Source organism: Salmo trutta, chromosome 14, assembly GCF_901001165.1.
Source record: "Salmo trutta chromosome 14, fSalTru1.1, whole genome shotgun sequence".
In the NCBI taxonomy this organism is placed as follows: Eukaryota; Metazoa; Chordata; class Actinopteri; order Salmoniformes; family Salmonidae; genus Salmo; species Salmo trutta.
In genome coordinates this window covers 61524680-61538183 of record NC_042970.1, presented here as the reverse complement: position 1 = coordinate 61538183, position 13504 = coordinate 61524680, and the positions used below count along the sequence as shown (strand labels likewise).

Genomic DNA, 13504 nt, shown 5'->3' with positions numbered 1-13504 from the left:
TCAACACGCAATAAAACTGCCGTTTTTGTATTTTCTATACATTTACTGACTACACACTATTAATAAAAGGGAATAAAGATATCTCTCTGTCTGTGTGCGTATGTTTCCGTAACAACACAACATGATGAGTGCACACAGCAGCTATATAGTAACTGCACTTGTGAAACATTTAGTAATGGGGTCAGCATAATCTGATAAATATGAAATTAATCCCTGCCAAACTGGCCAACTAGCAATGTACATATTCCACATGTTTAAATACGTTTAGTCTGTTGCCTCACGTGAGGGTTGGAGAGTTGGATCGCAAGCTTGGATCGCAAGGGGTACATAATGTTTTGCTCTTTGGTCCGAAAGTAGCTGGTTATCCAGCATCCAATAGGAGTCGGGTAGCAAGCAGGAGGACCCTAATCGTACAAAGTACAATGGCTAAATAACGTTATCACTCAGAAATATACATTTTTCCACATAGTTGTGGTTTAAACTTCTGCCTTCAAGATGGACGAGGATAGAGGGAAAGCAACCGACCAAATGAAGCTATGGAAAGAGAACCGAAGAGCTCAGGTTTGTCTATTTCTATGCTTTGTTTGTGGTTGTGCAATTCTGTTTAGAAATGGTGAGCGATCATCCAGGGTCGCATTTTTCCTCCTGGACTACTTAACTATAATGCTAACGTTAGATAGCTAGTTAGCTACACATTTACAGAACCATGGTATTGATCAATTCCACAACCAAAGAATGCACATTTGTATTTGAATTGTGTCCGTTTTTGATCATGCAGGAATTGTTAGCTGGCTGCTGCCTACAGTTAACGTTAGCCTATTGCTGCTATATCCACAATCACAAAGTCAATAACCCCGCACATTTCTACTATTTTTCTTAACTAGTGGAAACCCTTGCTGCTCGGGCTTTCTTGATATTTGTTGAATTCTTTGATATTTGTTGAATAGAATTCCAAGTTTAACAAGGGTTTACTCCCATACTCTTGTGAGCATTTCGCTACACAAGCAATTCGTTACACTCGTAATAACAAATGTTAAACATGTGTATGTGACCAATAAAATGTGATTTTAATTTGATGTAATGTATTGAAATAACGGAACTGCAGAGTAGCTATTTGTTTTTTGATTTAACGTCAACTAGCTAGAGTACCTCATTAAATGCGAAGAAGTTGATTGCTTGTGTGTATTTTGCTGGTTTAACTTGAACATTTTGCGAGTTGAGAATATAATAATCAGTGATTCTTTGCAATAACCGGAGGATATGGACCTTGATTTGTTGGGATAGCAAATGTAGCTTGGTCAGTGTCTTGTTATAGTTTAGCCTGGACTTTAGCCATGTCAACTTATGGTCATCTAATCATTGGTGCAGTAAGGGTAGGCTTAACGGGTAAACATTAAGCAAGATTGTAAGTAAACAAGGCCAAATGAGAGATGTGAACTGTTTGTGCCTTTTAGACTATTTTGTAATGCACACATTGAATTGGAGCAATTGCGTAATGAAGCTGATGTTTGATCATTCAAAGTACAAAACACTAGACCTGTATAATGTCAGAATTGTACCTATCTCACACATACCTAATGGGACCATTGAGTCTTGCGCCCAGGCTATTAAGTGTCAGGTGCACAAAAGTATACCTGTACATTCCTAGTCTTAATGTGTGTGTAGTTATGTCTCCTGAGAGCAAGTAAATTAATAAAGTGTGTAAGTGCAGCTGATGTGGAATCAGGGAAAGGACCTACTCTGTTACCAAAGGAAAAGTGAGAGACTAGGCCTAATGACTGTGTAAATAAAACATGTGCAGTGTTTTATGTATGATGTCTATGCCATTTCTTCCCCTTCAGAGGCCAGACAACCTGACCACTGGGGCTGGTCACCCGATAGGGGACAAGTTGAATATAATAACAGCGGGTCCCCGGGGGCCCCTCCTAGTGCAGGACACCCCGTTCATAGACGAGATGGCCCACTTTGACCGCGAGCGCATCCCAGAGAGGGTGGTGCATGCCAAGGGAGGCGGTGGGTGTCCAGCACTACCAATACATTTAATCGAAACTGATTGGCATTTATGCAATATACAGTGAGCTCCAAACGTATTGCATCCAACAAGTTTGTATAGTCACAAGCTTGATGTAATCATTGTGTGCTAGGAATATGGGACCAAATACTAAACTTTTGAATACTTTTTGACTACTAAACTTTTGACTACAGTGGGAATGAAAGTATTTAATCCCCTGCTGATTTTGTACATTTGCCCACTTACAAAGAAATGATCAGTCTATACTTTTAATGGTAGGTTTATTTGAACAGTGAGAGACAGAATAACAACAAAAAAATCCAGAAAAACACATGTCAAAAATGTTATAAATTGATTTGCATTTTAATGAGGGAAATAAGTATTTGACCCCTCTGCAAAACATGACTTAGTACTTGGTGGCAAAACCCTTGTTGGCAATCACAGAGGTCAGACGTTTCTTGTAGTTGGCCACCAGGTTTGCACACATCTCAGGAGGGATTTTGTCCCACTCCTCTTTGCAGATCTTCTCCAAGTCATTAAGGTTTCGAGGCTGATGTTTGGCAACTCGAACCTTCAGTTCCCTCCACAGATTTTCTATGGGATTAAGGTCTGGAGACTGGCTAGGCCACTCCAGGACCTGAATGTGCTTCTTCTTGAGCCACTCCTTTGTTGCCTTGGCTGTGTGTTTTGGTTCATTGTCATGCTGGAATACCAATCCACGGCCCATTTTCAATGCCCTGGCTGACGGAAGGAGGTTTTCATCCAAGATTTGACGGTACATAGCCCCGTCCATCGTCCCTTTGATGCGGTGAAGTTGTCCTGTCCCCTTAGCAGAAAAACACCCCCAAAACATAATGTTTCCACCTCCATGTTTGACGGTGGAGATGGTGTTCTTGGGGTCATAGGCAGCATTCCTCCTCCTCCAAACACGGCAAGTTGAGTTGATGCCAAAGAGCTCCATTTTGGTCTCATCTGACCACAACACTTTCACCAGTTGTCCTCTGAGTCATTCAGATGTTCATTGGCAGACTTCAGACGGGCCTATATATGTATTCTTGAGCAGGGGGACCTTGCGGGCGCTGCAGGATTTCAGTCCTTCACGGCGTAGTGTGTTACCAATTGTTTTCTTGGTGACTATGGTCCCAGCTGCCTTGAGATCATTGACAAGATCCTCCCGTGTAGTTCTGGGCTGATTCCTCACCATTCTCATGATCATTGCAACTCCACGAGGTGAGATTTTGCATGGAGCCCCAGACCGAGGGATATTGACAGTTCTTTTGTGTTTCTTCCATTTGCGAATAATCGCACCAAATGTTGTCACCTTCTCACCAAGCTGCTTGGTGATGATCTTGTAGCCCATTCCGGCCTTGTGTAGGTCTACAATCTTGTCCCTGACATCCTTGGAGAGCTCTTTGGTCTTGGCCATGGTGGAGAGTTTGGAATCTGATTGATTGATTGCTTCTGTGGACAGGTGTCTTTTATACAGGTAACAAGCTGCGGTTAGGAGCACTCCCTTTAAGAGTGTGCTCCAAATCTCAGCTCGTTACCTGTATAAAAGACACCTGGGAGCCAGAAATCTTTCTGATTGAGAGGGGTCAAATACTTATTTCCCTCATTAAAATGCAAATCAATTTATAACATTTTTGAGATGCGTTTTTCTGGATATTTTTGTTGTTTTTCTGTCTCTCACTGTTCAAATAAACCTACCATTAAAATTATAGACTGATCCTTTCTTTGTCAGTGGGCAAACGTACAAAATCAGCAGGGGATCAAATACTTTTTTCCCCCACTGTACATATAAGTGAATTTGTCCCAATACTTTTGGTCCCCTGAAATGGGGGCGACCATGTACGCCACTATATTTGTTCTTAAAAGTGGACCCTCACAAAGTAATGGTATAGGGGAAACGCTTCCCTAGACAGGCCTATCACATTTGAAAGAAACATTATACAGTGTTGGCCTACTTTTCGGTCTAGACCAAAATACTGGAAACTGCTCTTTAGTCTACCCGGGGCAGAATATTATAGGACCATGCTTGATCATGTGACGGTCTGTGTTGTTGGCCCACTCTACAGAAGGGTGAAGTGCACCATGTGTATGGCTTTATAAGTAAGTGTTTACTCACTAACCTAACTAGCTAGATTTATACACAGTAACTGACCATGTCCTGCCTCTTCTACCACAGGAGCTTTTGGGTACTTTGAGGTGACACATGACATCTCTCGCTACTGCAAGGCCAAGGTGTTTGAGCATGTGGGCAAGACCACACCAATCGCCATTCGCTTCTCCACCGTGGGTAAGACTAACCTACATTACATTTTTGTCTTTTTTTCCCCCTGGTATTTACTCAACTTACATGATAAAATAGTATTTTGAGGCTGCTCACTCCGGCTTTTCTATAAAACTGCTACAAACACATTTACAGTGTTACTTTTGTTTCCTTAAGGACATGCAAAACTAAACCCTATCAGATTTGCTAGCTACCAATTAGACTACTGTTACTGTATATGGAATGACTAAGCATGCTTGTCTGCTTAGTCGATATCAGAAGAATTCTGGGCAGTCAGGTAGCCTAGAGGTTAAGAGTATTGTCCCAATAGCCAAAAGGTTGCTTGTTCAAATCCTGAGCCGACTAGGTGAAAAAGCTGTCGACATTCCCTTGAGCAAGGTACTTAACCCTAATTGCTCCTGTAAGTATAAAATGCAATATATACACTAGATGACTGACAGAGGGGTGCTTTCTGAATCCAACGCGCCTCCATCTTGGTACTTCCCCACCATTGTAAAAAAAATAAAAAATAAAAATAAACATGTTTTGGAAGCTATAGAAAAGCTTAATTGGCCACAAAAACATATTTTGCAATCTCCATCTGTCTCCGGACATGAAACCCATTGAAAACCTGTGGTTTGAATTGAAGAGGGAAGTTTATAAGGGCAGATGAAGGATATCAAGGGTCTGGAAGGATTCTGTATGTAGGAATGGTCTAAGATGTGTTCTCCAACTTATAAAACATTTTAGAAAAAGGCTCAGTGCAGTTATCCTCACAAGATGAGGTATTGAAAACGGGGGTCAATAATTCTGACCCCTACCTCTTTGAGAAAAAAACAGTTTATCAAGTAATAATCTTTCTCTGAGCAATTGTATTAGTGTAAAATGATAATTTCCCCCAATTTTTAGCAGCATACAACATAGCTCAGTATTTGAATGTATACAGTCATTTTCTGTTGTCTTTATCAAGGGTGTCAATCATTTCAGACCCCACTGTACATCAATACATCATTGAATAAATACCAGAAAATACACATTGTCATATTTTTTTAATTCTACAAATATTTTGTGTTTATACTGGTTGTCCATGTGAGTTTCTTATCAACCTATTTTGTCTCAAACTTATGTAGCTGGGGAATCGGGCTCAGCTGACACAGTGCGAGACCCACGTGGCTTTGCAGTCAAGTTCTACACTGACGAGGGCAACTGGGACCTTACTGGCAACAACACCCCCATCTTCTTTATCAGGGACGCCATGCTGGTGAGTTCAGACACGTGAGTCAAGATTGCGCCTGGGTGTGCCTTGTCAAGATTCAGTTTTTGACACATGACATGGAATACAAGGAGTGGGACGTTAGCTAAACATACTGGCAACCAGGCTAATACATTAGTTCATCTCCCCGTATAATATTAAATACCACTACCGCATCTCTCTGATTTTCCCTTTGTTTTGTGCAGTTCCCATCCTTCGTCCACTCTCAGAAGCGCAACCCCCAAACTCACCTGAAGGACCCAGACATGGTGTGGGACTTCTGGAGCCTGCGGCCTGAGTGTATGCATCAGGTACTGTACCTGCTCCTCTCTACCCGCCACCAAACCTTTACACATGCACACACAATAGTTAGTTAGCATCCCAAAATACGTTGTAGTTTCAGATTTCACTCCATTAACAACTTTAAAGCTATGCCACTATATCTAGAAATGGCGGTTGCCGCATTAGTTTAAATCGTTTTCAATCCGTTTTCTGATCAGATTATTATATCATGCTTCTACTTGCATATGTTTTTTGTTATTTTTTATAATATCTTATTTACATATCACATTGGCTAAATTGACTGAATATGTGCCTTTGTTCATAATTTTGTCTTAATCTCTGTGAAGGTGTCCTTCCTGTTCAGTGACCGTGGTCTGCCCGATGGCTTCCGCCACATGAATGGCTACGGATCCCACACCTTCAAGCTGGTCAACGCCGAGCATCAGCCCGTCTACTGCAAGTTCCACTACAAGGTCAGAGCACAACTAAAAATGATGTTGTGAATGGATAGTACAGGACTAGTGAAATGTACTACACTTTAATGGATATAGGAGTCGACAATACTTAGTTACCTGAAGGATGCAAGAGAGTAATGGTGCTAAAAGAAGGAAACGTAGTTAGAAAAATTGGGATGGGTCCATAGTAACCCATAGCATCCTTCCTCTGCTCTCCTCTCAGACCAACCAGGGTATCAAGAACTTGAAGCCTGAGGACGCCGAGCGCCTGGCCTCCACCGACCCGGACTACGCCATCCGAGACCTTTACACCTCCATTGCCAACGGCAAATTCCCCTCCTGGTCATTCTACATCCAGGTCATGACCTTTGACCAGGCCGAGAAATTCCAGTGGAACCCCTTTGACCTGACCAAGGTACCATAGAGATACAGTTTTAATACTCAATCTTCTATTCAATTATGTGGGGACCCTAACCCTTATAGTAGGTGCATAACCATTAGCCATTTAAACAAGATGTCCACAAAAATATTGTCCATTTGCAGTATTCTGACTTTTCCACCAGAGGGGGGACATACTCCACATAACAACTGAAAGATCTGAAAGTGGTCTGAGATCTGCTATGGAGTCGTAGCATTTGTCAATGGTACAATAATGGGCAACTGACTCAATAGCTGCAGTCTAGTCAGGATAATTATTACATGAAAATAGTACAGTATAGGAGTCATGCATGCTTACATTTTCTATAAAAAAAAAGAAATTGTCCTCCAAGAATGGCTAGAAATCTCTTGCACATCCATGTACCTTGGTTGGCCTGGGAAGTAGCAGCACTTCTCATTTTCCTTAGGTGTGGTCTCACAAGGAGTACCCCCTCATTCCCGTGGGGAGGTTGGTGCTCAACAGAAACCCTGCCAACTACTTTGCTGAGATCGAGCAGCTGGCCTTTGACCCCAGCAATATGCCCCCTGGCATCGAGCCCAGCCCCGACAAGATGCTGCAGGGGCGTCTGTTCTCCTACCCAGACACACACCGCCACCGGCTGGGCGCCAACTACCTGCAGCTGCCCGTCAACTGCCCCTTCAGGACCCGTGTGTCCAACTACCAGCGAGACGGGCCTATGTGCATGTTCAACAACCAGGCTGGCGCTCCCAACTACTTCCCCAACAGCTTCAGTGCTCCAGAGACCCAGCGACAGCACGTGGAAACCAGGTTTAAGGTGTCCCCAGATGTGGGCCGCTACAACAGTGCTGACGATGATAATGTCACACAGGTAATGTATCTATGTAGAGCGCAATGGATTAGTTCACTGAGATGGGCGTGAATCAGACAGGTGTCTTGTGTTCCATTTTTTAAAAAAGATGTGGGTGTGTATATTTTATTTGCTACTGCTTGACAAAACAAAATCTTGGTCGACCAAACAATTGACTAGTCGACTAATTGGGGTCAGCCCTAGTTACATTAAAGTAAACCACAGTTTTGGAAATACACTGAACAAAATAATAAATGCAACACGAAAAGTGTTATTATTTGATGAGCTGAAATAAAAGATTCCAGAAATGTTCCATTTGCGCAAAACGCTTTTCTTTTTATACCTCTTTTAGTGATCATTTCTCCTTTGCCAAGATAATCCATCCACTCGACAAGTGTGGCATATCAAGAAGCTGATTTAAACAGCATGATCATTACACAGATGCACCTTGTGCTAGGGACAATAAAAGGCCACTAAAATGTGCAGTTTTGTCATACAACACAGTGCCACAGATGTTTTGAGAGTGTGCAATTGGCATGCTGACTGCAGGAATGTCCACCAGAGCTCTTGCCCAAGAATGTAATGTTCATTTATCTACCATAAGCCGCCTCAACGTCGTTTTTAGAGAATTTAGCAGTACGTCCAACCGGCCTCACAACTTTAGGCCACGTCTATGGCGTTTTGTTGGCAAGCAGTTTGCTGATGTCAACATTTTGAACAGAGTGCCCCATGGTGGGTTTATGGTATGGGCAGGCATAAGCTACGGACAACTAACACAATTGCATTTTATTAATGGCAATTTGAATGCACAGAGATACCGTGATGAGATCCTGAGGCCCTATGTCGTGCCATTCATCTGCTGCCTAACCTTATGTTTCAGTATGATAATGCATCACCACATGTTGCAAGGATCTGTACACAATTCCTGGAAGCTGAAAATGTCTCAGTTCTTCCATGGCCTGCATACTCACCAGACATGTCACCCTGCATACTCACCAGACATGTAACCTATTGAGCATGTTTGGGATGCTCTGGATTGACGTGTACGATGGCGTGTTCCAGTTCCCGCCAATATCCAGCAACTTTGCACAGTCATTGAAGAGGAGTGGGACAACATTCCACAGGCCACAATCAACAGCCTGATTAACTATGCGAAGGAGATATGTCGCGCAGCATGAGGCAAATGGTGGTCACACATCAGACACTCACTGGTTTTCATTTTATTTATTTTTTTCAGGTATCTGTGATCAATAGATGTATATCTGTATTCCCAGTCATGTGAAATCCATAGATTAGGGCCTAATGAATGTATTTCAATTGAATGATCTCTTTATACAGTATGAACTGTAATGATTACAAATAATTAAATATTTATTGATACATTAATAAATCTGTTGGTTTGTGTGTGTGTGTGTGTGTGTGTGTGTGTGTGTGTGTGTGTGTGTGTGTGTGTGTGTGTGTGTGTGTGTGTGTGTGTGTGTGTGTGTGTGTGTGTGTGTGTGTGTGTGTGTGTGTGTGTGTATTGCAGGTGCGTACCTTCTTCACTGAGGTGCTGAATGAGGAGGAGCGCCAGAGGCTATGTCAGAACATGGCTGGTGCCCTGAAGGGAGCCCAAGTCTTCATCCAGAAACGTTGGGTGAGTTCTCCTCCTCCTCATTTTGATTGTCTAAGTCACCATTTGTCATCATCATTGTGATCAGCAATCATGTTATTTCTATCTTCATGTTTTTTTATCAACATCATCATCATTACTATTCAAATCAAACTCCCCTCCACCACACTGTCACCAGAAAGTGTTCACACCCCTTGACTTTTTCCACATTTTGTTACAAAGTGGGATTAAAATGAATTTAATTGTAACGATCTACACAAAATAGTCTGGAAGAAAAATTCTAATATTTGTTATTTGTTTTTCCATATATATATATATATATATATATATATGGAAAAATAAACCCCCTGAGTCAAAACAGGTTGGAATCACCTTTGGCAGCGATTACAGCTGTGAGTCGTTCTGGGTACATCTCTGTAAGAGCTTTCCAGACCTGGATTGTGCAACATTTGCCAATTTTTCTTTTCAAAATTCTACAAGCTCTGTCAAATCGGTTGTTTGGCATGGCTAGACAACCATTTTCAGGTCTTACCATAGATTTTCAAGCAGATTTAAGTCAAAGCTGTAACTCGGCCACCCAGGAACATTCACTGTCTTATTGGTACTGTAAGCAACTCCACTGTCGATTTGGCCTTGTTTTAGGTTATTGTCCTTCTGAAAGGTGAATTAATCTCCCAGTGTCTGGTGGAAAGCGGACTGAACCAGGTTTTCCTCTAGGATTTTTATTCTTTACAGGCTTCTGTTTCACTCTGTCAATAAGATTAGTATTGTGGAGTAACTACAATGTGGTTGATCCATACTCGGTTTTCTGCTATCACAGCCATTAAACTCTGTTTTAAAGTCACCATTGGCCTCATGGTGAAATCCGGGAGCGGTTTCCTTCCTCTCTGTCAACTGCGTTAGGAAGGATGCCTTTATCTTTGTATTAACTGGGTATATTCACCATGCAAGTTTAACTAATGACCTCACCGTGCTCAAAGGGATGGATATTCAATGTCATTTTTTTATTTTTTTCATCTCCCAATAGGTACCTTTCTTTTGCCAGGCATTGAACAACCTCCCTGGTTTTTGTGTTTGAATCTGTGTTTGAAATTCACTGCTCGACTGAGGGATCTTACAGATAGTTTTATGTGTATTGTACAGAGATGAGGTAGTCATTAAACTCATCTTAAACAATATTATTGCACAGTGAGTCCATGCAACTTATTATGTGACTTGTTAAACACATTTTTACTCCTGAACTTATTTAGGCTGGCCATAACAAACAGGTTGAATACTTTGTTGACTCAAAACATTTCATCTTTCGTTTTTTTAATTGATTTATAAATATTTAGGAAAACGTTATTAAATGTTGACATTATGGGGTATTGTGTGTAGGCCAGAAAATGAAAAAAAGATCTCTATTTAAATTCAGGCTGTATAACACAACAAGATGTGGAAAAAGTCATGGGGTGTGAATACTTTCTGAAGGCACTGTATATTTCCCAGGCATCATCTTCCTCACTACCATGAAGGTCATCTTTGCAATGCAATGTTGTATAATGCATTTATTTTACTGCCATCGGTATCAACACTTCTGACCGTCTCTCCCTGCTCTTGCGCCATGTTTTTCCAGGTTCAGAATCTGATGGCTGTGCATGCAGACTATGGGAACGGGGTTCAGACCCTACTCAACAACACTGAGCCCACGAAGGTAAGTCCATTCATTCTTGTCAACGGACACTAAAGCTTATGTCAATTAAAAGGGTATTTGCCTATTTCATTATAGTTAAAATAGGAAAAGCACTTGCATATCTGAGACGGCTCGTTGCAGATGCTTGGGAATAATTGGATAGAAATATTTTGGGGGAAAAAGAGATCCAAGTATAGTCAAATCATTTACATGAGCAGTTTTGGGTATATTGCAGATCCTTCATAGAAATCAAAAGTTGCACACATGAACTAAAGTGTTTTTTTTTTTTTTTTTTACATGTAGAACTTTTTGTTTTTGTACTTGTTATTCCTTTACATTTAGTATGTATTTGTGTTGTAACTGTTTCTCTCAGGACCCCTCGTAAACAAGATTGTGTTTTACCTGTTTATATCCACAAATCTATTCTGAAATGAATAAAACTTTAGTATTGAGCTCTAACTTCTTTTTCTCTCCCTTTGTCTCCTTCCCTCCTCCTCTCTCCCAGGACACTGTGAGAGTGTACACCCGTGGAGGTGCCTCTACCATCGCTGCCTCCTCCAAGATGTGATGCCTTAACTTCCAGCTGTTGCACTTACCGTCCGCTATAGAATATCTTACTACCTTCCGTCCGTAAATGCTATAGCTAATTAAATGGCAAGCTATCATGATTGTTTTTGTAATTCCTCAGGCTACTTACTGCACAGATGACTAGAGAGACGGCATCGCTTTCAGTTCTTACATGAAGATCCTGTCCATTTTGCCTAAGTTCACACAGAAATTAATATAGTCAGACTGCAGCCCTATGGGAGATCTGTCCTAACATCAGTCAAATACACAGACACTATCTGAAAAGCTGTGCATTTATTCAGTTGTTTATAGTATAATTTTCATTCCATTGTCAGTATAGTGATATCTCTTTCCCAATTACTTATTGTTTGTGTATCCATGCCTCATGTATGCCCTGATAGTTAGCTTAATAAACAGGAATGCGTTAGCTAGCCTATATGCAAAATGACATTTATTCTAGTTAAACAAACCACCAATGTTTTCAAATAAGGTTCATAATTATTGTACAGTATTTAGCAGATACTTCTGAGTTTTCGTCAACAAAAAAATTCTGTGCTTAGGCCTTCACCATATTTCTTTGTTATATTAGAAATGGTTTCAAGCCAACGATCGGTGTGATTCAGTCATGAATTAAGTCATCGTCCTCGCAGCCAAAACAACAAAGCAGTGCCTTTTTGGGTTAGACACAAATACCTAACACCATGGCAGGATCAGGGCTTTGCCTAGACTTTTAATCACTATATAAAAATGGTCATGTTCTAAATGTTTTCTGTATATTAGTGTTTTGTGTAGATACTCTACCAGAATTAATCACTGAAGAGTTGTGGTTTGGTTGAGTTAGGGCTGGGGAATTAAGAACCACCACTGTTTCCTGTAAAGGAAACTTAGTCCTTATCTCTTCTCACAAGCCTCCAGACTTGATTGCTATGTTGCGTCTCCTCACTGTTAGTGTTTCTGTGTAAGGTAGAATTCCCGCTCATATTGCCCGAGAAGTGATTTGTTATATTAACAAGAAATTGTGAACATCTTTGAACCACAAAATGAGGTGCTAATAAATCAAAAGTTAATGCTATATGTGTGGTTTTGGGGTGTCTGGTGTAAAGAAGACCTATCTTAACTCCAGGGTATGCCGGCTGTTATAGCCCAGGACTAAACCTGATTCTACATATCAGGCCCCTGATTAGTTGATAGTGTTAATTAACCTCTTAGTGACCCCTTAACATGCGAATCCCGTTAGCGGGATCGATTTGACAACAGCCAGTGAAATAGCACAGCGCCAAATTCAAAAAACAGAAATCTTATAATTCAAATTACTCACACATACAAGTACACTGCTCAAAAAAATAAAGGGAACACTAAAATAACACATCCTAGATCTGAATGAATGAAATAATCTTATTAAATACTTTTTTCTTAACATAGTTGAATGTGCTGACAACAAAATCACACAAATAATCAATGGAAATCCAATATATCAACCCATGGAGGTCTGGATTTGGAGTCTCACTCAAAATTAAAGTGGAAAGCCACACTACAGGCTGATCCAACTTTGATGTAATGTCCTTAAAACAAGTCAAAATGAGGCTCAGTAGTGTGTGTGGCCTCCACGTGCCTGTATGAACTCCCTACAACGCCTGGGCATGATCCTGATGAGGTGGCGGATGGTCTCCTGAGGGATCTCCTCCCAGACCTGGACTAAAGCATCCGCCAACTCCTGGACAGTCTGTGGTGCAACGTGGCGTTGGTGGATGGAGCGAGACATGATGTCCCAGATGTGCTCAATTGGATTCAGGTCTGGGGAACGGGCGGGCCAGTCCATAGCATCAATGCCTTCCTCTTGCAGGAACTGCTGACACACTCCAGCCACATGAGGTCTAGCATTGTCTTGCATTAGGAGGAACCCAGGGCCAACCGCACCAGCATATGGTCTCACAAGGGGTCTGAGGATCTCATCTCGGTACCTAATGGCAGTCAGGCTACCTCTGGCGAGCACACGGAGGGCTGTGCGGCCCCCCAAAGAAATGCCACCCCACACCATGACTGACCCACCGCCAAACCGGTCATGCTGGAGGATGTTGCAGGCAGCAAAACGTTCTCCACGGCGTCTCCAGACTCTGTCACGTCTGTCACGTGCTCA

General features: G+C 41.6%; 1 protein-coding gene across 1 annotated transcript; it reads left to right on the top strand.

The window, feature by feature from the left end:
- Positions 1–382: 382 nt before the first annotated feature.
- LOC115208531 (catalase) lies at positions 383–12439 on the top strand. Its single transcript, XM_029776660.1, has 11 exons — positions 383–561; positions 1842–2013; positions 4197–4307; positions 5411–5541; positions 5739–5843; positions 6162–6287; positions 6493–6684; positions 7115–7537; positions 9045–9152; positions 10744–10821; positions 11306–12439. Exons 1-11 carry the CDS (start codon positions 496–498, stop codon positions 11366–11368), a joined length of 1575 nt encoding a protein of 524 aa, XP_029632520.1. The 5' UTR covers positions 383–495; the 3' UTR covers positions 11369–12439.
- Positions 12440–13504: the final 1065 nt, after the last annotated feature.

Coding starts and splice junctions, on each gene's coding strand:
- LOC115208531 (XM_029776660.1), top strand. CDS start 496: ATGGACGAGGATAGAGGGAAAGCAACCGACCAAATGAAGCTATGGAAA. Junction 4,308..5,410: donor CATTCGCTTCTCCACCGTGG/GTAAGACTAACC, acceptor AAACTTATGTAG/CTGGGGAATCGGGCTCAGCT. Junction 7,538..9,044: donor ACGATGATAATGTCACACAG/GTAATGTATCTA, acceptor TGTGTATTGCAG/GTGCGTACCTTCTTCACTGA.